The 24,207-nt window shown below is 44.0% G+C and overlaps 1 protein-coding gene across 3 annotated transcripts; it reads right to left on the reverse strand.

The window, feature by feature from the left end:
• Positions 1–1,044: 1,044 nt before the first annotated feature.
• Positions 1,045–21,865, reverse strand: LOC124001917 (SLAM family member 5-like). Of its 3 annotated transcripts, none has more exons than XM_046309074.1 (6): positions 21,622–21,864; positions 4,294–4,608; positions 3,919–4,200; positions 3,679–3,795; positions 2,759–2,829; positions 1,045–2,086 (listed from the first exon to the last, which is right to left on the reverse strand). In XM_046309074.1, the coding sequence occupies exons 1-6, from the start codon at positions 21,689–21,691 to the stop codon at positions 1,967–1,969; spliced, it is 975 nt and encodes a 324-aa protein (XP_046165030.1). In that variant the 5' UTR covers positions 21,692–21,864; the 3' UTR covers positions 1,045–1,966. The 3 variants fall into 3 exon arrangements, with proteins under 3 accessions (XP_046165030.1, XP_046165031.1, XP_046165032.1); XM_046309076.1 differs by having other exon boundaries at positions 1,949–2,086; positions 3,675–3,795; positions 21,622–21,865; XM_046309075.1 differs by lacking the exon at positions 2,759–2,829 and having other exon boundaries at positions 3,675–3,795; positions 21,622–21,865.
• Positions 21,866–24,207: the final 2,342 nt, after the last annotated feature.

Below are 24,207 nucleotides of genomic sequence, written 5' to 3' on the forward strand. Positions count from 1 at the left end.
CGTAGTTATTACACATTGATTACACTATCACTCGTATTTAATATGTCAAAACGATTAATCGATACATATCGCTTTGATGCTGGCAAAGTTGTCTCGCCCACCTGCCCTTCCCCAAGCTCTGGACAGTGCTGGTCATAAAAAGGTTAGCTAGCTGATGGATTTGATGCAAACAATGTTCTTCCCCCAAAACACAGCAAAACGACAAGTTGTATTGGGTTAGGGTTAGATACCAAAGAAGTTGAGGTTGGTTTCCTCTATCGTAATCACTCCTCTTTCACCCCAGCTGCCAAACTAATCCTGATTCAGATGACCATCCTACCCATGCTAGATTACAGAGACATAATTTACAGATCGGCAGGTAAGGGTGCTCTCGAGCGGCTAGATGTTCTTTACCACCGGCCATCAGATTTACCACCAATGCTCCTTATAGGACACATCACTGCACTATACTCCTCTGTAAACTGGTCATCTCTGTATACCCATGACCCACTGGTTGATGCTTATTTATAAAACCCTCTTAGGCCTCACTTCCCCCTATCTGAGATACCTACTGCAGCCCTCATCCTCCACATACCACCCATTCTGCCAGTCACATTCTGTTGAAGGTCCCCAAAGCACACACATCCCCATCACTTTTCAGTTCGCTGCAGCTAGCGACTGGAACGAGCTGCAAAAACACTCAAACTGGGCAGTTTTATCTCTTCATTCAAAGATTCAATCATGGACACTCTTACTGACAGTTGTGGCTGCTTTGTGTGATATATTGTTGTCTCTACCTTCTTGCTTTTGTGCGGCTGTCTGTGCCCAATAATATTGGTACCATGTTTTGTGCTGCTACCATGTTGTGCTGCTGCCACGTTGTGTTGCTACCATGTTGTTGTCATGTGGTGTTGCTACCATGTTGTTGTCATGTGGTGTTGCTACCATGTTGTGTTGTCATGTGATGCTGCCATGCTATGTTGTCGTCTTAGGTCTCTCTTTATGTAGTGTTGTGGTGTCTCACTTGTCATGATGTGTGTTATGTCCTATATTTTTATTCTGAATCCCAGGCCCCGTCCCCGCAGGAGGCCTTTTGCCTTTTGGTAGGCCGTCATTGTAAATTAGAATGTGTTCTTAACTGACTTGCCTAGTTAAATAAAGGTTAAATAAAAACATTTAAAAAACACCTAAATCAGGATAACCAATAGATGGTCCATCATAATAAACAAAATGAGCTAATTAAGAGTTACAATTTAGCCCAGACCTCCATCTTATGAAAAACGCTAAGAAGAGGAAAATGTCGCTGAAGATCAAACGGCAAATCGACCCTCAGAAATGTTTCAATACAACATACATGGTGAAAGGAAAAAATACATCTATGGAACTTTTGTTTCTCTAAAGCAGCCTAACAGCCATTGCTTCTAAGAAGTAGGTGTCTTTATCTCAAACGCCTGCTCTTTTTATAATACGTACACAGCTGCTATCCTCTGGCAAGCGAAACAATTACCAGCTGTAAAAAGATACAAGGGAGGGCCTACATTTAAACAGAACAGTCAGTACTGAAAAGAAGCTTTGGCCCAGCAGTAGCATAGCAAACACACTAGGGAATTGGATTAAAAGACAGGTTCCATTTGTTTTAACCTATAAATTGGGATTTGGGACAAAAGGCACTTGAAAAGAAGGATTATACAGATCCTGCTACTAACTCAATGCGTAGTTATTGAATTGGTCCGTACCAGTGGATGTCATCAAGACCCCTGTTTGGCAGAAGGTCTGTGAGAATGACCTACAAAGAAAGCCTGAAAATATAACATCAGCGCAAAAGTTTCAGGGGAATTTTCTTCCATAACAACTGTGCCTCTAAAAGGTTTTCTGGGCGAATAGTTTTATACTTTCAGTTTGTTTCATCATCCCCTTCATGATATGCCGTCCTCTCCAGGATGTGAATTATCATGTCGGTTTCTCAGTGACTTCCCGTTTCCCTCCTTCATGCTGTGTCAACATCCCCGCTGGCAGCCATGCGATGTGATTGTAGTGTATCATAAACTGATGTCAGTTTTGGTTTGTCTCTAAGTAAATCCAGTTCTGGTACACCTGTTCGCTCCTCCTAGGCAGGGAGAGGGAGGGAGGTAGGGGAGGGAAGGACGGAGAGGGACAGAGAAAGGGAGTGGGAGGGAGGGAGTGGGAGGGAGGTACGGGAGGGAGTGGGAGGGATGGAGGGACAGGGAAAGACAGGGAAAGGGAGTGGGAGGGAGGGAGGGAGGGAGGGAGGGAGGGAGGGAGGGAGGGAGGGAGGGAGGGAGAAGGACAGGACAGAGAGAGGGGAGATTAAAGGGGTAGGAAAGTAACAAACCGAAAAAATGATCTTATGCTTTATTAGAAACAGGACATGCTCTCTTGTCTATCCTGTTTGTTCTGCAGTAAGTAACTCAACAGTCAACACAACACACCTAGGACCATTCCTAAAGCTAGCGGGAGGAACCACGAGGCCGAGCTTTAAAAGCCCACAGACTTTGCAAATACTGACAAAGACTATGTGAAGATCAAAGTCATTACTATATTCCATTTGTGCTGTGTGGCTTCTCATTGTGCAACCCAACCATATCATAAGGGCAAAACTGGTTGCAATGACTTCAGGCAGCGTATCACGCTCATGTGGTCTGTGCATCTCAACACCACATTAATCCACTGGCGCAGAGGTAAAGCCTACAGCTGTCGCCACGAGGGCTGCAAATGCTGCTGTCTTGTCTCTCAGCCTGTAGCATTGTTTTTTACTAACCTGATTATCTGCTTGTTTTTTAGGAGTTATCGCTGCATACACTATGTCCACTTGCACTTTTTGAGATGAATCTATGAAGAGAAATAAAGGATATGGCCTAAGGTGAGGAGTGACTAACTGACAGAGACATATAGATGCTCACCGCCCAGGACAGGTTCTGTAAAAACTCAGGACTCATTTGGTACTATGGGTACTGGTCTACTATGGGTACCGGTCTATTATGGGTACCGGTCTACTATAGGTACCGGTCTACTATGGGTACCGGTCTATTATGGGTACCGGTCTACTATGGGTACCGGTCTACTATGGGTACCGGTCTACTATGGGTACCGGTCTACTATGGGTACCGGTCTACTATGGGTACCCGTCTACTATGGGTACCCATCTACTATGGGTACCCGTCTACTATGGGTGTGTGTGTGTGTGGAAGCGCGTGTGTTTGCGTGTGTGTGTGTGTGTGTGTGTGTGTGTGTGTGTGTGTGTGTGTGTGTGTGTGTGTGTGTGTGTGTGTGTGTGTGTGTGTGTGTGTGTGTGTGTGTGTGTGTGTGTGTGTGTGTGTGGAAGTGTGTGTGTTTGCGTGTGTTTGTGTGTGTGTGTGTGTGTGTGTGTGTGTGTGTGTGTGTGTGTGTGTGTGTGTGTGTGTGTGTGTGTGTGTGTGTGTGTGTGTGTGTGTGTGTGTTTTGCCTTCTGTTTTGTCAATATTTAGAGAAACTGTCTGGAATAATGACACTGTCGGGACAAGCAGAGGAAGTGTGGAGGATGTGCCACTTTATTTGACCTGCATCCTGTGTTCAAGCAAACATTTCCTACCTTTTCCAAAACACTACCCTTGATTTTAAAAAAGAATAATAAAAAAATACATGAAAAAGGGCTAAGCACTTTGGGGGGTGACCTCACACCTGTAAAAGATAAATACCTGCCTTTTGGTTGTCCATTTCTTCTCTTCCTTAGATAGATTGCAAGTCCAACCAGCCCCAAGGCAACCAAAACGCAGAATACAGCAATAATAAGAATACCCCGACCCCTCTCATCACGGTCTGAAATAAATGACACAAGGAAATTATTTTTAGTAAAATATGTTTTGAATGAGCTCAACGACACTTCACTTTCACTTGGTAATTGCTCTTTTCTGGATGACTTTAATTCAAAATGGCTCTTACCTGTCTCCTTGGGATGACCATCTTTGCTGCAACATTTTGGGACAGGAACTGTCTCATTACTGATAGGGTTAGCAGCCACACAGCTGTAGGTGGAGTTGTAGTTCTTTCCCTCTACCTCCAAACGGAGAGATAGATCGGTGGTGAGATCAGGACTGCTGGTCTGGTTTAGTATGTCCTCTCCCCTGTACAAGGTCAAGGTCACCTCTTTTTCGTTGTCCACAGAACACACCACACGACAGGAGCTGCTGTCACATTCTGTCACCTGAGGTTTGGGAACAACATCTGGAAGAAACATTTGGAATAAATTGGAAATGGAACCTATATCTAATGTTTTTGTAATATACAGCACACACACACGCACACACACACACTTACTGTATACAGTGAGCTCAAATTTGTTTTTTCCCCCTCCATCTGTATTCTCCACAGCATAAACCCCAGCATCGTCTACCTTAAGGTCTGACAGAGTGAAGTATCTTGTAACACTGTTCAAGTGGATACGATTTTCAAATCTCTTCTCAAGGGTGATTTTGCCTTCTTTACCAGGGTACACATTTGCAATACTGCCAAGGTCTCCGTAAAGTAAATTGCCAGACTTGATCACCCTCTCTGGGAAAGAGAAAGACTGCCCCACGATGCCATTCACCCGCTGAGTCTCAGACTGGACTGTTGGTTGGGAAGCACAGAGTACTGTGGACAGAGAGAGACTCAATATCAACACAACGACTGCATTCCAGGGGGGCTGTAAAAGAGTCGCACACTAAATCTCACAACACCTGGATAAGTGTTTAACATGTCAATAACTGTATCCATATGATATAGTGATCTGATGCCAGACTGAATGACAATGACAATGACATACAATCATTAGTACATTTTTTTTGCCACAATGTAGTAGCCTGGAATGACACTACTGACTTGAGTATCACAGTCCTTCTTAGTTATTTACAGGCCTAATGTGATGCTTGGGGTCAGGAAATAATTGTTAGGACTAGTAGTTTAATATTTTGTCAGAAATTAAGTTCACATGGAAATGGATTCTCTGAGTGAGGGAAGTTCTTCCCCAATTGACTTTGTTTGTTTTTTCTCCAAAACAAAAGTCAAGAATATCACTGAAAAAGCCCACGACTTTACAGAGATATTTCATTACCACCTAACATAATTTTCCACGGCAGCCTCTAAAATAGCCTAGATTGCATTCTTTGAATTTCAGGGTCAGAGGAACATTGCAACATGACAGAGGACTAATGTAGGCGTTAGCCTATGTGTTATTTGTTGAAACAAGGCTTTGTGTTGACAACACAGAAAAAGAGATGAGGGGCATGATGGCTGTCCTACTAGCAGTAGGGAAGAGGGAGGAATTCTGTACATATGGACACTGCAAAAATATTCTGATTATAAGCAGCTGTAGACTGTTGAAAAGTGTCTGCTAAATTACTCAAATGTAATTTTCTTCTAAACAGAAGTAATGTATATCAATAATCAGTGGTGGGAAAAGTACCCAATTGTCATACGTGAGTAAAAGTAAAGATACCTTCATTAAAAATTAAAGTCACCCAGCGAAATACAACTAGAGTAAAAGTCTAAAAGTACTTGGTTTTAAATATACTTAAGTATCAAAAGTAAAAGTATAAGTCATTTCAAACCAGATTGTCTTGTTTTTTAAAAATGTACGGATAGCTAGGGGCAAACTCCAACACTCACACATAATTTACAAACTAAACATTTATGTTTAGTGAGTCCGCCAGATCAGAGGCAGTAGGGATGTCCAGGCATTTTCTCTTAATAAGTGTGTGAATTGGACATTTTTTTTGTCATGCTAAGCATTCAAAATGTAATGAGTACTTTTGGGTGCCAGTGAAATGTATGGAGTAAAAAGTAAATTATTTTCTTTAGGAATGTAGTGGAGTAAAAGTAAAAGTTGTCAAAAAGATAAATAGTAAAGTAAAGTACAGACCCCCCCCCCCAAAAAAAAACTGCCTAATTAACCCTTGTGTAGTCTTAACATTCTGTATACTCCCCTTGTCCTAAGAGTACGCCTTCACTAAACCCCTAAAATAAAGCAGCTTAATTGAATTTTAAACCCTAAATCTATTTTGCATGAAGAAACAACCTGTCATTCATGACAAACTTTGTAAATATCTGAGTTTTCCCTCTTCACAATGTAGAAATAATGCATTTAATCAGCTGACACCACTCGTTTTTATTACAAAACACCTGTCATAGTTGTTTTCCTTACTAAAGTAGAGGTTTGTTATTATTATTATTGCTAAAGGTCCTGCATAGGTGTAAACATATTTTTTTAGCAAGAGATAGCACATGTATAGCCTAAGATAGTAGCAGAAACATGCAGAAAGTAGTTTTGAAAGCATTTTATTGAAGAGAAACAATAACAGTCTTGAACTTTTTGGCAACAAAATGATATATTCTTACATACTGTACAATGAGGAATTCAAGTACAAAATACTAGTCTACTCCCATATTTTTAAACCATTGCCCCCACCCACAAGGTGTATAAACAACAACAATAAATATGAACAAAATAAGATAAATGCTAAACAAAAACTCGAAGAACATAAATCAATCAATTTACATCACTTTGCAGATGTATTTCTAACATGTGTAGCACATAGTATTTGTTTTACAGTCCTTTTTTGGGGGGGCAGAATTTGGCATTTCCTCCTCTTGCCTGCCCCAGCTTTAGCCTCAGGCAGATCAGGACAATATTCAGCCCCCTGAACAGCTTTCACAAGCGCTGCAGAGGCTGCTGTGCGGGGGAGGCGCTCCCTTCTTTGAATGTGTGGGGTTACGAGTGCCTTTCCCAGCTGCTCCAGGAACACCCTCCTCTTGTTCCGCTTATCAGCCATCCAGGTAGGGTTGATCTTGTTCCATATCAACGAAGGCATTGTATGAGGACACATCAATGATGATATGGAAAAAGACCAAGGGCTAACGGGCAGTCATCCTCCTGCAGCTGTACGTTCAAATCGTAGTAATATGTGACCGTGTCTCTGCTTGTGAACACAGACTCGTTTCCTCAGTCTGTCACATTGTGCGTTGGGACTTTTTCTGTCATGTTAGTGGTTTGACCACACTGAGAAGCAGCCCCACACAGTCTTCCCTGCATACAAGAGTCCTGTCTCACATGCAGGCCTATGTGGTAAAATATGTTTGCACTGAAATGAATACTTTTCACTGCAGCGAACAGAATAGTTGTCAGTAACGCTAAAGGTCTACTCGTGACTCTTATCATTCTTACAATTGTCAGATCAATGTAGACCTGATCGGGGTCTTTGGATTTCTAAAAGTGAAAGTGAAATTGCACTGGGAAAAGGAAGGCTATTTTGCTTGGGTGGGTAGGCCCAGGAGTGTAGCTACATTATTTTTCGACAACATTGTTTTTATATTTTACACGGTCCACTTTGACCTGCCAACCTCCCAGCCTGCCACACCCTACCCTGCCTCACCAACCTCCCAGCAGTCAAGGAGAGAGAGGAGGCCAATCTCATCTCAGCTGATCCAGACACGGACATCTCCAGCCCCTACCGAAACAAATCACATTTTCTTTGTCACATGCGCCGAAAACAACAGGTGTAGGCCTTGAAGTGAAATGCTGACTTACAAGCCCTTAATCAACAATGCAGTTTTAAGAAACATAAATGTTAAGAAAGTATTTACTTGAATAAAAAACGTGAGCTGGCGCACACCCAGAGACAATTATTTTATGTAGAGGTGCTGACTAACGGCGAATAAACCATAAGCTATTAAAAAAATTAAGTAACAAAGTATTTACTAAAATAAACCCGAAGAAAAAAAGAAAAAAACAAAATAGAAAAATAGTAAATAATTGAAGAGCAACAATAAAATAACAGTAGCGACATTTTATAGAGGGGGTACCAGTACAGAGTCAATGTGCGGGGCACAGGTTTGTCAAGGTAATTTAGGTCATATGTACATGTAAGTACAGGTAAAGTGACTATGCATAAATAATAAACAGAGAGTAGCTGTAGTGTAAAATAGGGGTTGGGGGGGGGGGGTTCAGGAATCTTATGGCATGTAGCAAGAAGCTGTTAAGAAGCCTTTTGGACCTAGACTTGGCACTTCGGTACTGCTTGCTGTGCGGTAACACAGATAACAGTCTATGACTAGCGTGGCTGGATTTTTAGCGCCTTCCTCTGACACTGCCTGGTATAGAGGTCCTGGATGGCAGAAAGCTTGGCCCCAGTGATGTACTGGGCCATATGCACTACCCTCTGTAGTGCCTTGCGTTCGTAGACTGAGCATCTCAACCTGCTCCACTACAGCCCCGTCGATGAGAATGGGGGCATGCTTGGTCCTCCTTTTCCTGTAGTCCACAATCATCTCCTTTGTCTTGCTTACGATGAGGGAGAGGTTGTTATCCTGGGACCACACTGCCTGGTCTCTGACCTCCTCCCTATAGGCTGTCTCATTGTTGTCGGTGATCAGGCCTACCACTGTTGTGTCATTGGCAAACTTAATGATGGTGTTGGAGTTGTGCCTGGCCATGCAGTCATGGGTAACAGGGAGTACAGGAGGGGACTGAGCATGCACCCCTGAGGGGCCCCAGTGTTGAGGATCAGTGTGGACTTCCTGACAGGCTGCCCCCCTTACCACCTGGGGGCAGCCTGTCAGGAAGTCCAGGATCCAGTTGCAGAGGGAGGTGTTTAGTCCCAGGGTCCTTAGCTTAGTGATGAGCTTTGAGGGCACTATGGTGTTGATTGAAGTTTTCCCCACCTCTAGTTTTATATGAAGAAGTGTATTGCTGTTGTTGGGTTGTTTATTTGTTTTTGTCTTGCTTCAATACAAATCTCACCAGATTGGGTCTGCTGGATGGTTGGGATTTTTCCTTAAGAATTTGCCTCACCCTGTAACTCTGCAGTGAGGTTGCCAAGATGATAGGGGAGTATAAGTCTTAGACATTTGTATTATCAATTTTGGCATTAGTAATAATTTGTCATACAGTGAATAATTAGTCATTTAGTGAATAGTTTGTCTGGATTTCCTGAATCAGAAATGACCTGAACTAAAATGTTGTCCTGGTTTGTCCTCTATCGAGGTGATTGCGAAGGTGACAACAGATGGTATCTAGATGCACGGAAGGGATCATTTGGCCGAGAACGGTATGAACCTCACCCCCTCTAACCGGCTGAAGTAAGGGCGATAATGGCGTTCACGATGATCCTTCACCACCTGAAACCTGAGTCCGAGTCCACTCATTCCAATCTCCTTGGTGAGAGATTTTCCATCTCAGCCTTGAAATTCCAAGGGCCATCCACTTTGAACATATGTGCCATTGGGAAGACGAATTGTAAAGCGTGGCGTGAAGGAGGGGGGTCTCAACCGTGCCTGTAATTGATTTAGATTTGTCAAATTGTTTATTTGGGATATCAGGTTGATTGTGGAGGTCTGCACTCGAACCTGTACACAGCGGCCAGTTGAGGCTATCAACTGCCTTTTTTCTCATGCCTTTTCTCTCAGGAGTGCGACATGAGTCCACGTGGAGTGAGCATGTAGAGAAATCCTGTCCAAACTTCTTTCATGCTTCTGGTGGAAAAACTGGTCGGAAAAATGGACATAATGGACCGCAAAGGATGGCGGATGGTGGCTCAGGTGAGAGATTTGTCTGCTGGGAAAATCAGATTATTCCCCAGATATTGAAATTGGGACATTATCAAGGGCCATCCACTTTGAACATATGTGCCATTGGGAAGACGAATTGTAAAGCGTGGCGTGAAGGAGGGGGGTCGTCAACCGTGCCTGTAATTGATTTAGATTTGTCAAATTGTTTATTTGGGATATCAGGTTGATTGTGGAGGTCTGTACACTGCGGATGTTATAGTAATGTAGACTAAGAATGCATTGAGATACCAGTCTGTCATTACCACAAATGGGAGCCGAAAGAAGTTAATGCTAGAATTATAAGATGAATATACTGTATGTCAACATAAATGTACATTCTGCAAGTGTCGGTATGTGCTAAGTTGAGGTTCTTCGAGTGATTCTAAATTTGGGTTGGATAATTCATTAATTGATTGGGTTCAAATTATGATTTGGAAAGGTGAGAAGGAGTGACAGAGGGATGCCCTAAAATGAGAGGAGAGCCACGAGAATGTATCTTGGGCTAACCTTGCCCCAATCTCATTCTTATCAGCGTTGGTGTGAAACTGTTACAACGTGTGTGCTCTCTTCCCTGTGAAAGTCAATATGATTTCTAGGTGGGATGGAACATGCACTGTTTGCATTATACTAACACACAGGCCCACTGCCTTTTGCTAGGCCAGATAATACTCTACTCCCACCCATTTCAATAGCAGGAGTGATGACAGGCCCTTGGTTAATTAAAGGATAAGAGCTTTGAGGGAGAATTGAAGGTTTTTTTTTTTTGTTTGACAAGTTTAGAATGCCCTAGCTCTTAAACTACAGGCTTGGTGTATTGCCTCGTCTCAGGGACAGTCACTGCAACCCGATTGTGGTGAGAGCTATGTAAACTATGTAAACAATGGTTAAGCATTGAGAGATTTAGTCACCGCTGAGTCTACAGATCCCTTGTGTGTGTATTTTAGAATGTAAATCCCAGTTGGAGTTCCTGATCGATATGTGTACTTGGTGTATTGAGTTGGTTGGAACCTCTCCACCGTGCTGATAACAAAGAATCATTCATTTCATATTGACTTCAAGGTGTCCCTGGTGGTCATTTCCATGACATGGTGTTGCATTTCCACGACAAGGTGATCATCTCACATAGTATGTATAGGAGATACGAAACAGCAAAATACTAATCCTCGTTTAGTTAAGAAGATACATTTTTAAAAGTTCTCTCCTCAAGGGTTTTTACGTGACATGTTCTGGTCTTGATTTTAGCCACTGTATCCTCCATATTTATTTTTCTGGCAGATGAACACGCCCCTTTTAAACAATTCAGAGTGAAAGATAGATCCAACCCTTGGTTTTCTTCTGAGCTCAATCAGGTGAAAAATCCGGCCTGGTCCAAGGCAAGGAAACGGACCCTGTTAATTTTCAAGACCATTGAGAAACATATCTACTATATCATTTAAGGAAGCTAAATCAAGTTACTTTTTAAGCTTTATCTCTGAATCGGCTGGTGATCCTTAAAAAGTTGGGAGAACAGGAAATGCACTAAAGCGTACAAATGCCTCTTCTTCCTTGTCTAAGCAAGTTATGTCTGACTGTGGCATCATAACTGAGAAGGGGAAAAGTGATGCTTTAATCATAATTGTATCTAGGCAGGCTTTTTATTTGAGAGAAACTGTGGTTTAATTAACCCTGGTAAGTCAATGAACTGCTTTTCCCTATGCCAGCCTCTAGATGACTCGATGATTAACACGTCATCTTCTAGTGAATCTTTGTTTTCATATCAGCAAATTTACTATCTGTGATGTGCTAGATGCCTTACTTCAGACGTAAAAATGACCACTGGGGCTGATATGTTTGATCTATTTTTGCTCCAGGTCTCTGCCCCCTGACTGCTGAATAATTAACCCATATTTTTAACTGGATGATTATATCTGGTACTATCCCCAGGGTTTGGAAGGCGGCCCATGTACTCCCTCTTCACCAAAGTGGTGACCCTTGTGACCTAAATCATTATCGGCCTACTTCTAAACTTTCTTGCCTAGCTAAAATATTAGAATCCTTGATTAAGATCTTTCTTATCTTTGAAACGTTTTCTAAATGTACATCAGTCGGGTTTTAGACCAGGTCATAGTACTCTCTCTGCTGCATCCCTAGTTATAAATGATCTGGTTAATTATGTGGATAAAAAGGGCAACATTGAGCCGCCTTCTTCGTTGACCTGTCAAAGGATTTTGATACTGTTGATCACTCACAACTAATTCAAAGGCTGTCCTCAAGTGACCTCAACCAGGCTGCATGTAGCTGTTTTAAAAATGACTTAACAGATTAAACTCAACGTGTATCTACTAATAGTGTTAAATCAGGTTTCCTGGATATTACGAAAGGTGTCCTGCAGGGGTCGATTTTGGGTCCTGTACTTTTTGTTGTTGACATGAACAAAATCGCCTTGTCTGTAAAAGAAATGTACCTGCACTTGTATGCTGATGATACTGTTGTGTATGCTATTGCCCCACGGTTGACCAGGCTCCATCTGAACTACAGTCTGCTTTCATTGTATTAAAGAAAAACGTTATTGACCTGAAATTAGTATTGAATGCAGGTTCAACTAAGTACAGTGCCTTTGGAAAGTATTCAGACCCCTTGACTATTTCCACATTTTGTTGTGTTACACCGGTATTCTAAAATGGATTAAATAAAACTATTTCCTAAGCAATCTACACACAATACCATATAATGACAAAGTGGAAACAGGTCTGTGGTCATTTTTGCACATTTATTAAATGTAATAAACAGAAATATCTTATTTACATAAGTATTCAGACCCTATGCTATGAGACTCATTACATTACATTTACATTTAAGTCATTTAGCAGACGCTCTTATCCAGAGCGACTTACAAATTGGTGCATTCACCTTATGACATCCAGTGGAACAGTCACTTTACAATAGTGCATCTAAATCTTAAAGGGGGGGGTGAGAGGGATTACTTATCCTATCCTAGGTATTCCTTAAAGAGGTGGGGTTTCAGGTGTCTCCGGAAGGTGGTGATTGACTCCGCTGTCCTGGCGTCGTGAGGGAGTTTGTTCCACCATTGGGGGGCCAGAGCAGCGAACAGTTTTGACTGGGCTGAGCGGGAGCTGTACTTCCTCAGTGGTAGGGAGGCGAGCAGGCCAGAGGTGGATGAACGCAGTGCCCTTGTTTGGGTGTAGGGCCTGATCAGAGCCTGGAGGTACTGAGGTGCCGTTCCACTCACAGCTCCGTAGGCAAGCACCATGGTCTTGTAGCGGATGCGAGCTTCAACTGGAAGCCAGTGGGAGAACGGAGGAGCGGGGTGACGTGAGAGAACTTGGGAAGGTTGAACACCAGACGGGCTGCGGCGTTCTGGATGAGTTGAAGGGGTTCAATGGCACAGGCAGGGAGCCCAGCCAACAGCGAGTTGCAGTAATCCAGACGGGAGATGACAAGTGCCTGGATTAGGACCTGCGCCGCTTCCTGTGTGAGGCAGGGTCGTACTCTGCGGATGTTGTAGAGCATGAACCTACAGGAACGGGCCACCGCCTTGATGTTGGTTGAGAACGACAGGGTGTTGTCCAGGATCACGCCAAGGTTCTTAGCGCTCTGGGAGGAGGACACAATGGAGTTGTCAACCGTGATGGCGAGATCATGGAACGGGCAGTCCTTCCCCGGGAGGAAGAGCAGCTCCGTCTTGCCGAGGTTCAGCTTGAGGTGGTGATCCGTCATCCACACTGATATGTCTGCCAGACATGCAGAGATGCGATTCGCCACCTGGTCATCAGAAGGGGGAAAGGAGAAGATTAATTGTGTGTCGTCTGCATAGCAATGATAGGAGAGACCATGTGAGGTTATGACAGAGCCAAGTGACTTGGTGTATAGCGAGAATAGGAGAGGGCCTAGAACAGAGCCCTGGGGGACACCAGTGGTGAGAGCGCGTGGTGAGGAGACAGATTCTCGCCACGCCACCTGGTAGGAGCGACCTGTCAGGTAGGACGCAATCCAAGCGTGGGCCGCGCCGGAGATGCCCAACTCGGAGAGGGTGGAGAGGAGGATCTGATGGTTCACAGTATCGAAGGCAGCCGATAGATCTAGAAGGATGAGAGCAGAGGAGAGAGAGTTAGCTTTAGCAGTGCGGAGCGCCTCCGTGATACAGAGGAGAGCAGTCTCAGTTGAATGACTAGTCTTGAAACCTGACTGATTTGGATCAAGAAGGTCATTCAGAGAGAGATAGCGGGAGAGCTGGCCAAGGACGGCACGTTCAAGAGTTTTGGAGAGAAAAGAAAGAAGGGATACTGGTCTGTAATTGTTGACATCGGAGGGATCGAGTGTAGGTTTTTTCAGAAGGGGTGCAACTCTCGCTCTCTTGAAGATGGAAGGGACGTAGCCAGCGGTCAGGGATGAGTTGATGAGCGAGGTGAGGTAAGGGAGAAGGTCTCCGGAAATTGTCTGGAGAAGAGAGGAGGGGATAGGGTCAAGCGGGCAGGTTGTTGGGCGGTCGGCCGTCACAAGACGCGAGATTTCATCTGGAGAGAGAGGGGAGAAAGAGGTCAGAGCACAGGGTAGGGCAGTGTGAGCAGAACCAGCGGTGTCATTTGACTTAGCAAACGAGACTCGAAATTGAGCTCAGGTCCATCTGTTTCCATTGATCATCCTTGAGATGTTTCTACAACTTGGAGTCCACCTGTGGTAAATTCAGTTGATTGGACATGATTTGGAAAGGCACACACCTGTCTATCTAAGGTCCCACAGTTGATTGTGCATGTCAAAGCAATAACCAAACCATGAGGTTGAAGGAATTGTCTGTAGAGCTCCGAGACAGGATTATGTCGAGGCACAGATCTGGGGAAGGGTACCAAAACTTTTCTGCAGAATTGAAGGTCTCCAAGAACACAGTGGCCTCCATCATTCTTAAACAGAAGAAGTGTGGAACCACCAAGACTCTTCCTAGAGCTGGCCGCATGGCCAAACTGAGCAATCGGGGGAGAAGGGAATCAGCTAGGTGACCAAGAACCCAATGGTTACTCAGAGAGTTCTAGAGTGGAGATGAGACAACTTTCCAAAAGAACAGCCATCTCTGCAGCACACCACCAATTAGGCCTTTATGGTAGAGTGGCCAGACAGAAGCCACTCCTCAGTAAATGGTACATGACAGCCTGCTTGGAGTTTGCCAAAAGGAACCTAAAGACTCTCAAACCATGAGAAACAAGATTCTCTGGTCTGATGAAACCATGATTGAACTATTTTGGTGGTGGCAGCATCATGCTGTGGGGATGTTTTTCAGCGGCAGGGACTGGGAGACTAGTCAGGATCGAGGGAAATATGAATGGAGCAAAGTACAGAGAGATCCTTGATGAAAACCTGCTCCAGAGGGCTCAGGACCTCAGACTGGGGTGAAGGTTCACCTTCCAACAGGACAGCGACTGTAAGTGCACAGCAAAGACAAAGCAGGAGTGGCTTCGGGACAAGTCTCTGAATGTCCTTGAGTGGCCCAGCCAGAGCCCAGACTTGAACCCGATCGAACATCTCTGGAGAGGCCTGAAAATAGCTGTGCAGGAGTGCTCACCATCCAACCTGAGAGGATCTGCAGAGAAGAGTGGGAGAAACTCCCCAAATACAGGTGAATTCACATTTCAGGAGAAGACCCAGATGTAGACAGTGTCAAAGTAACAAAAGTGAATTACTAAAACAGGGGGCAGGCAAAATGACACGTCAAGGGTCTTTTTAAAAAGCGTAGTGATGATTTCGTTAAGAAGCCGAGAATAAAAATTAGCTCTTCCATAGAAAAAGGTCCTGCCTCTCAACAAATAGGAGAAAGCAGATTATTCAGCCGATGTTCGTATCGGTCCTAGACTATGGCGACATCATCTATTTCAACGCAGCTGCTACTTCATTAAAGTCGTTAGATGCAGTTTATCATAGCGCACTGCGCTTTATTATGGCCAACAATTTTAGCACTCAACACTGCATTCTCTACCAGAACGTTGGTTGGCCCTCTGATATCACGTAGGTTGATACATTGCTGTTTTTGTTTATAAAAGCTATTTTACAAAAAGTCCCACTGTACCTAACATCATTACTAAACTTCAGACATATGAGTTATCACACCTGGTCTCAGGGATGGTTAACCCAGGAAATTCCTTTGGTTTCTACTGAGTTAGCTAAAACAGCTTTAAGCTTTTTTGCACCTTATTTGTGGAACAATCTTCAAAATGTTCTGAAATGTTATGTTTTGGTGGGCAATTCAGAAAGCTGATTGAGGAACTTTTTACTGACGAATGTCTTTATTTTTTATGACTGTGTTTTTCTATCTTTCTGCTTGCATTTTGTATTTTTCTTTTGATGTGTGAATTTCTGTAATTTCTGTAATTCAGGGTAAAGACAGCCACTGACCACGTAATCACAGGAAACCACCAATGTTTCCTGTTTAGAGAAGAACAATCTAATGTGCCGATTGAATGTAGCTTAAATAAAGTACATCACTGAGTTGGAATGTTAATTTTATGTATCTTGTATATGTATCAAATGTATTTTGATCCAAGATGGCGTAGCAGTAACTCGTCCTGTCGTATCGTCTCTCTGTAAATATCGTCTCTTTTTCGTTTTAGATATTTTAGATATTTTTTTCTTCGCATATCTTTAAAAACATTTTGCTAAACCTAAGCTTCCAAATACTCTTCTGCAACCCGCCAATGTAGCTACTTTTCCTAAAGTAGTTATATTTACTTCGAAACCGAAACCGGAACCCTTCAACTGGAGCTAGCCAGCTATGCTAGCGGTCTTCAGCTAACCTTTAGCTCGGAAAGCTCTCGCCAGTTCGAACAACGCGACGCTAACCAGAGCATAACGGACCTATTTATTTTTTACCCCCGGATTCCCACCACAAACGGAACATTCTTCAGCTGGATCTTCACAACTAGCTATCGAGCTAAACAGCAACCCTGGTTGATTACTCCTGGCTAGCGTTTACACCCACGTAGCTTGAAGCTAGCCCTGCCAGAGCTCCTAGCATACTCCTGGGCTTCTATACCCGGATCCACGACCGGTCTATCGATGTCACCGCATGAAGAGGAATAAACAGACTCACCCCATCGCAACGTCCTCCAAAGGCTAACTCACTAGCCCTCGCTATCTCCTTGCTTGCTAACTCTGCATGCTAACTGCTAGCTTGTTTAGCTTGTTTAGCCCAGAACACACCCAATAACCTCCAGAAGCTAACCAGCTAGCTACAAGGTATTTAGCTACCAGCTAGCTAGCTACAAGCTATTTAGCTACCAGCTAGCTAGCTACAAGCTACTTAGTCATTGTTAGTTTTCTTAACCTGGATAACACTCGCCAGCCCAGCCCCCCTGCCCCATCCACCGCTGCCCCTGGACTCTGATCACTTGGCTACATAGCTGATCCACGCTGGACTGTCCATTAATCACGGTACTCCATTCTGCTTGTTTGTTTTATCTGTCGGCCCCGTTGCCTAGTCAATGCCATTTTACCTGCTGTTTTTATGCTAGCTGATTAGCTGTTGTCTCACCCACTGTTTTAGCTAGCTTTCCCAATTCAACACCTGTGATTACTGTATGCCTCGCTGTATGTCTCTCTCAAATGTCAATATGCCTTGTATACTGTTGCTCTGGTTAGTTATCATTGTTTTAGTTCACTATGGAGCCCCTAGTCCCACTCCTCATACCCCTGACACCTCCTTTGTCCCTCCTCCAACATATGCGGTGACCTCACCCATTACAACCAGCATGTCCAGAGATAAAACCTCTCTCATCATCACCCAGTGCCTGGGCTTACCTCCGCCATACCCGCACCCCACCATACCCCTGTCTGCGCATTATGCCCTGAATGTATTCTACCATGCCCAGAATCCTGCTCCTCTAATTCTCTGTCCCCAACGCTCTAGGCGACCAGTTTTGATAGCCCTTAGCCGCACCCTCATACTACTCCTTCTCTGTTCCGCGGGTGATGTGGAGGTGAACCCTGGCCCTGCATGTCCCCAGGCACCCTCATTTGTTGACTTCTGTGATCGAAAAAGCCTTGGTTTCATGCATGTCAACATCAGAAGCCTCCTCCCTAAGTTTGTTTTACTCACTGCTTTAGCACACTCTGCTAACCCTGATGTCCTTGCCGTGTCTGAATCCTGGCTCAGGAAGGCCACCAAAAATTCAGAGATTTCCATACCCAACTATAACATCTTCCGTCAAGATAGAACTGCTAAAGGGGGAGGAGTTGCAGTCTACTGCAGAGATAGCCTGCAAAGTAATGTCATACTTTCCAGGTCCATACCCAAACAGTTTGAACTACTAATTCTGAAAATGACTCTCTCCAGAAATAAGTCTCTCACTGTTGCCGCCTGCTACCGACCCCCCTCAGCTCCCAGCTGTGCCCTGGACACCATTGTGAATTGATTGCCCCCCATCTAGCTTCAGAGTTTGTTCTGCTAGGTGACCTAAACTGGGATATGCTTAACACCCCGGCAGTCCTACAATCTAAGCTAGATGCCCTCAATCTCACACAAATCATCAAAGAACCCACCAGGTACAACCCTAACTCTGTAAGCAAGGGCACCCTCATAGACGTCATCCTGACCAACTGGCCCTCCAAATACACCTCCGCTGTCTTCAACCAGGATCTCAGCGACCACTGCCTCATTGCCTGTATCCGCTACGGTGCCGCAGTCAAACGACCACCCCTCATCACTGTCAAACGCTCCCTAAAACACTTCTGTGAGCAGGCCTTTCTAATCGACCTGGCCCGGGTATCCTGGAAGGACATTGACCTCATCCCGTCAGTTGAGGATGCCTGGTCATTCTTTAAGAGTAACTTCCTCACCATTTTAGATAAGCATGCTCCGTTCAAAAAATGCAGAACTAAGAACAGATACAGCCCTTGGTTCACTCCAGACCTGACTGCCCTCGACCAGCACAAAAACATCCTGTGGCGGACTGCAATAGCATCGAACAGTCACCGCGATATGCAACTGTTAACGGAAGTCAGGAACCAATACACGCAGTCAGTCAGGAAAGCTAAGGCCAGCTTCTTCAGGCAGAAGTTTGCATCCTGTAGCTCCAACTCCAAAAAGTTCTGGGACACTGTGAAGTCCATGGAGAACAAGAGCACCTCCTCCCAGCTGCCCACTGCACTGAGGCTAGGGAACACGGTCACCACCGACAAATCCATGATTATCGAAAACTTCAACAAGCATTTCTCAACGGCTGGCCATGCCTTCCGCCTGGCTACTTCTACCTCGGCCAACAGCCCCGGACCCCCCGCAGCTCCTCGCCCAAGCCTCTCCAGGTTCTCCTTTACCCAAATCCAGATAGCAGATGTTCTGAAAGAGCTGCAAAACCTGAACCCGTATAAATCAGCTGGGCTTGACAATCTGGACCCTCTATTTCTGAAACTATCCGCCGCCATTGTCGCAACCCCTATTTACCAGCCTGTTCAACCTCTCTTTCATATCATCTGAGATCCCCAAGGACTGGAAAGCTGCCACAGTCATCCCCCTCTTCAAAGGGGGTGACACCCTGGACCCAAACTGTTACAGACCTATATCCATCCTGCCCTGCCTATCTAAGGTCTTCGAAAACCAAGTCAACAAACAGGTGACTGACCATCTCGAATCCCACCGTACCTTCTCCGCTATGCAATCTGGTTTCCGAGCCGGTCACGGGTGCACCTCAGCCACACTCAAGGTACTAAACGACATCATAACCGCCATCGATAAAAGACAGTACTGGCAGCTGTCTTCATCGACCTTGCCAAGGCTTTTGACTCTGTCAATCACCATATTCTTATCGGCAGACTCAGTAGCCTCGGTTTTTCGGATGACTGCCTTGCCTGGTTCACCAATTACTTTGCAGACAGAGTTCAGTGTGTCAAATCGGAGGGCATGTTGTCAAGTCCTCTGGCAGTCTCTATGGGGGTGCCACAGGGTTCAATTCTCGGGCCGACTCTTTTCTCTGTATATATCAATGATGTTGCTCTTGCTGCGGGCGATTCCCTGATCCACCTCTACGCAGACGACACCATTGTATACACTTTCGGCCCATCATTGGACACTGTGCTATCTAACCTCCAATCGAGCTTCAATGCCATACAACACTCCTTCCGTGGCCTCCAACTGCTCTTAAACGCTAGTAAAACCAAATGCATGCTTTTCAATCGATCGCTGCCTGCACCCGCATGCCCGACTAGCATCACCACCCTGGATGGCTCCGACCTTGAATATGTGGACACCTATAAGTACCTAGGTGTCTGGCTAGACTGCAAACTCTCCTTCCAGACCCATATCAAACATCTCCAATCGAAAATCAAATCAAGAATCGGCTTTCTATTCCGCAACAAAGCCTCCTTCACTCACGCTGCCAAGCTTACCCTAGTAAAACTGACTATCCTACCGATCCTCGACTTCGGCGACGTCATCTACAAAATTGCTTCCAACACTCTACTCAGCAAACTGGATGCAGTTTATCACAGTGCCATCCGTTTTGTCACTAAAGCACCTTATACTACCCACCACTGCGACTTGTATGCTCTAGTCGGCTGGCCCTCGCTACATATTCGTCGCCAGACCCACTGGCTTCAGGTCATCTACAAGGCCATGCTAGGCAAAGCTCCGCCTTATCTCAGCTCACTGGTCACGATGGCAACACCCATCCGTAGCACGCGCTCCAGCAGGTGTATCTCATTGATCATCCCTAAAGCCAACACCTCATTCGGCCGCCTTTCGTTCCAGTACTCTGCTGCCTGTGACTGGAACGAATTGCAAAAATCGCTGAAGTTGGAGACTTTTATCTCCCTCACCAACTTCAAACATCAGCTAACTGAGCAGCTAACCGATCGCTGCAGCTGTACATAATCTATTGGTAAATAGCACACCCATTTTCACCTACCTCATCCCCACAGTTTTATTATATATATATTTATTTACTTTTCTGCTCTTTTGCACACCAATATCTCTACCTGTACATGATCTTTTGATCATTTATCACTCCAGTGTTAATCTGCAATATTGTAATTATTCGCCTACCTCCTCATGCCTTTTGCACACATTGTATATAGACTCCCCTTTTTTTCTCTGTGTTATTGACTTGTTAATTGTTTACTCCATGTGTAACTCTGTGTTGTCTGTTCACACTGCTATGCTTTATCTTGGCCAGGTCGCAGTTGCAAATGAGAACCTGTTCTCAACTAGCCTAACTGGTTAAATAAAGGTGAAATAAAATAAAATAAAATACATTTTACCTCATGACTTTTAGATGTTGATATATCCGTGAAAGGATTTCTTCATTTTTGGGGATGAAGCCATGCCCTTCAATGATTCAACATAGTTGAGGGAAGTCCCAACACCATAAAGGTGCATATTTTATTCTCACATCTATAGTCATTGGGCACTGTGAGTCTTAACACAGTGAGCCTGTGAGCTCTGTCAGTTGGGGAAAAATGCAAATAGTCATGCAAATTAGTTTCATATGACTTGCTACAGTCTCAATCTCAGATATTATGAAAGGTTGTCAGCCTGTTGTTTCCAAAAGATCATTCATCTGTCATATAAATGAGTCTATGCATCAAAGTATTGGCATACTCTGTAGTTGGCGTTGAGATTGCAAACTTTTATAGCCTCCACCTCTTTCTTCCCATGAAAGAGCCAGTTATACAACCTACTCTCTGTCGTTATCTATCCCTTACTGTAAATATTTATCAAACGCTCGGACAGGATACAGGAGGGTATGTCTCTAGAGAGAGAGAGGAATGTTATTTTGAGTCTTAGCGACAGGCTAAGTTTCAATGTGGCACTGTTTAAATGATTTAGCCTTTACACATTTTACCATATTTAATAAGAGGGTGGGAAGGGGGGGTTGGGAATGCAATTTGGGGAATTCACATTTGGTCTGCGCTCCATGCACTACAGCTGGTAGCCTAGGCTCCCTTATCAGGAGCCACAAACAAGCGTACAAAAATATGTTTCTAAAGTTACTAATTCAAACATTGAACATTTAAAACAAGTCAAGTTTAGGCTACTTATCTATTATCTCCCACATACACAGCAAATCAGTAACAAAAGAAACATACCATCAATGATGAAATATAGCAGCATTAACATCAGGCTGGCAAGCCTTCTCCATCCAAACAAATGGTTCATAGTTCTAAAACTCGAGCTGTTCAGCCGTGTCCACTGTGACGTTTTTGTTGTACAGATGTATTCTGTTGCAAACGTTTCTAAAGAGAAGCAAACGAAATGGGGGGAGGGACCGACCTGAATTTGTCCAATAGAACCTGTCGTTTCAGTTGCAACTGTTTGGACTAATGATTACACCCCGATCTCATCAACATCCCTCCGGTACTAGAGAGAGAAGACTGGTTGCCAACCCTGTCAGTAATCACAACATTACCATCAACATCACAACACCCTGTGGAGATGGAGGCCTTGGAGAAGACGCATGTGTGAGAAATCATATAATCCATTATTGCCATCAGCTCATTAGACTATAATACTCATCGCTCTTGAGACGGGGAGCGGTTAGGAGATCTGTTGCCTAGTGATGAACCCGAGTACTGTACTGTAGGTTGTTAAAGACTACCTTCTAGTGGAGTAAATGTAGAATTTCATGGTCGACTGTTTACAGTTTGCATCATCTTGTATGGTAGCCTTCTATGTTCTATTATGGTATATACACTGTGTACAAAACACTAGGAAAACTTGCTCTTTTCATGACATAGACTGACCAGGTTAATCCAGGTGAAAGCTATAATCCCTTATTGATATCATGGTCACCTGTTAAATCCACTGCAATCAGTGTAGAGGAAGGGGAGGAGACGGGTTGAAGAAGGATTTTGAAGCTTTGAGACAATAGAGACATGGATTGTGTATGTGTGCCATTCAGAGGGTGAATGAGTAAGACAAAAGATGTAAGTGCCTTTTAACTGGGTACGGTTGTAGGTGCCACGTGCACCGGTTTGAGCGTGTCAACAGCTGCAATGCTGCCAGGTTTTTATTAACACTCACCAGTTTCCCAGTGTGTATCAAGAATGGTCCACCACCCAAAAGACATACAGACAACTTGACGCAATTGTGGGAAGCGTTAGAGTCGACATGGACCAGCATCCCTGTGGAACACTTCGACACCTTGTGGAGTCCATGCCCCTGCGAATGAATGCTGTTCTGATGGCAGGGGCAACACAATATTAGGAAGGTGTTCCTAATATAAAATTCAGAAAGTATTCATATCCATTGACTTATTCCACATTTTGTTGTGTTACAGCCTAAATTCTCACCCCTCTACACACAATACCCCATAATTACAAAGTGAAATCATGTTTTTTGAAATGTTAGCACATGAATTGAAAGTGAAATACAGAAATATCTTAGTTACATATTCACACTCCTGAGTCAATATTTTGGAGAAGCATCTGTGGCAGCGATTACAGCTGTGTCTTTCTGGGCAAGTCTCTAAAGGCTTTGCAGACCTGGATTGTACAATATTTGCAAATTATTCTTATTTTTCAAGCTCTGTCAAGTTGGTTGTTGATCATTGCTAGACGGCCTTTTTTCAAGTCGATTTAAGTCAGAACTGTAGCTAGGCCACTCATGGAACATTCACTGTCATCTTGGTAAGCAACTCCAGTGTATATTTGGCCTTTTGTTTTAGGTTATTGTCCTGCTGAAAGGTGAATTTGTCTCCCATTCTGTTTAAAATCAGGCTGAACCAGGTTTTCCTCTAGGATTTTGCCTGTGCTTAGCTCTATTCTGTTTATTTTTTTTATCCTAAACAACTCCCAAAATCTTGCCGATGACAATCATACCCATAACATGATGTAGGCACCACCATAAATGAAAATATGAAGTGATGTACTGTGTTGGATTTGTCCTAAACATAACACTTTGCATTCAGGATATAAAGTGAATTTCTTAACCACATGTTTTGCAATTTTACTTTAGTTCCGAATTGCAAACAAGATTCATGTTTTGGAATATTTATATTCTGTACTGGCTTCCTTCTTTTCACTCTGTCATTTAGGTTAGTATTGTGGATTAACTACACTGTTGTTGATCCATCCTCAATTTTCTACCACAGCCACTAAACTCTGTAACTGTTTTATAGTCACCATTGGCCTCATGGTGAAATCCATGAGTGGTTTCCTTCCTCTCTGGCAACTGAGTCAGGAAGAACGTCTGTATCTTTGTTTTTCCCCTCATCAATCTACACCCAATATCCCATTCTGACAAAGCGAAAACATTTTTTTTTCTCCATTGATCATCCTTGAGATGTTTCTACAACTGGTTAGGAGTCCACCTGTTGTAAATTCAATTGATTCGACATGATTTGGAAAGGCCTGTCTATGTCCCACACTTGACCATGCATGTCAGAGAAAAAAAAACAAGCCATGAGGTTGAAATAATTATCCGTAGAGCTCCGAGACAGGATTGTGTCATGGCACAGATCTGAGGAAGGGTACCAGATCTGCAGCATTGAATGTCCCCAAGAACATAATGGCCTCTATCATTCTTAAATGGAAGACATTTGGAACCACCAAGACTCTTCCTAGAGCTGTCTGCCCGGCCAAACTGAGCAATCGGGGGAGAAGGGCCTCGGTCAGGGAGGTGGGTGACCAAGAACCCGATGGTTACTCTGACAGAGCTCCAGAGTTCCTCTGTGG

This window comes from Oncorhynchus gorbuscha, linkage group LG17, assembly GCF_021184085.1.
Source record: "Oncorhynchus gorbuscha isolate QuinsamMale2020 ecotype Even-year linkage group LG17, OgorEven_v1.0, whole genome shotgun sequence".
NCBI classification, from domain to species: domain Eukaryota; kingdom Metazoa; phylum Chordata; class Actinopteri; order Salmoniformes; family Salmonidae; genus Oncorhynchus; species Oncorhynchus gorbuscha.

Excerpts from the sequence above, each read along its gene's own strand:
- LOC124001917 (XM_046309074.1), bottom strand. The coding sequence starts at position 21,691 with ATGAACCATTTGTTTGGATGGAGAAGGCTTGCCAGCCTGATGTTAATG. Across the intron at positions 4,201-4,293 it reads ATTTGAGCTCACTGTATACA|ATGTTGTTCCCAAACCTCAG; the intron begins GTAAGTGTGTGT and ends TGTTTCTTCCAG. Across the intron at positions 2,087-2,758 it reads AAAAACAAGCAGATAATCAG|GAGGAGCGAACAGGTGTACC; the intron begins GTTAGTAAAAAA and ends CTCCCTGCCTAG.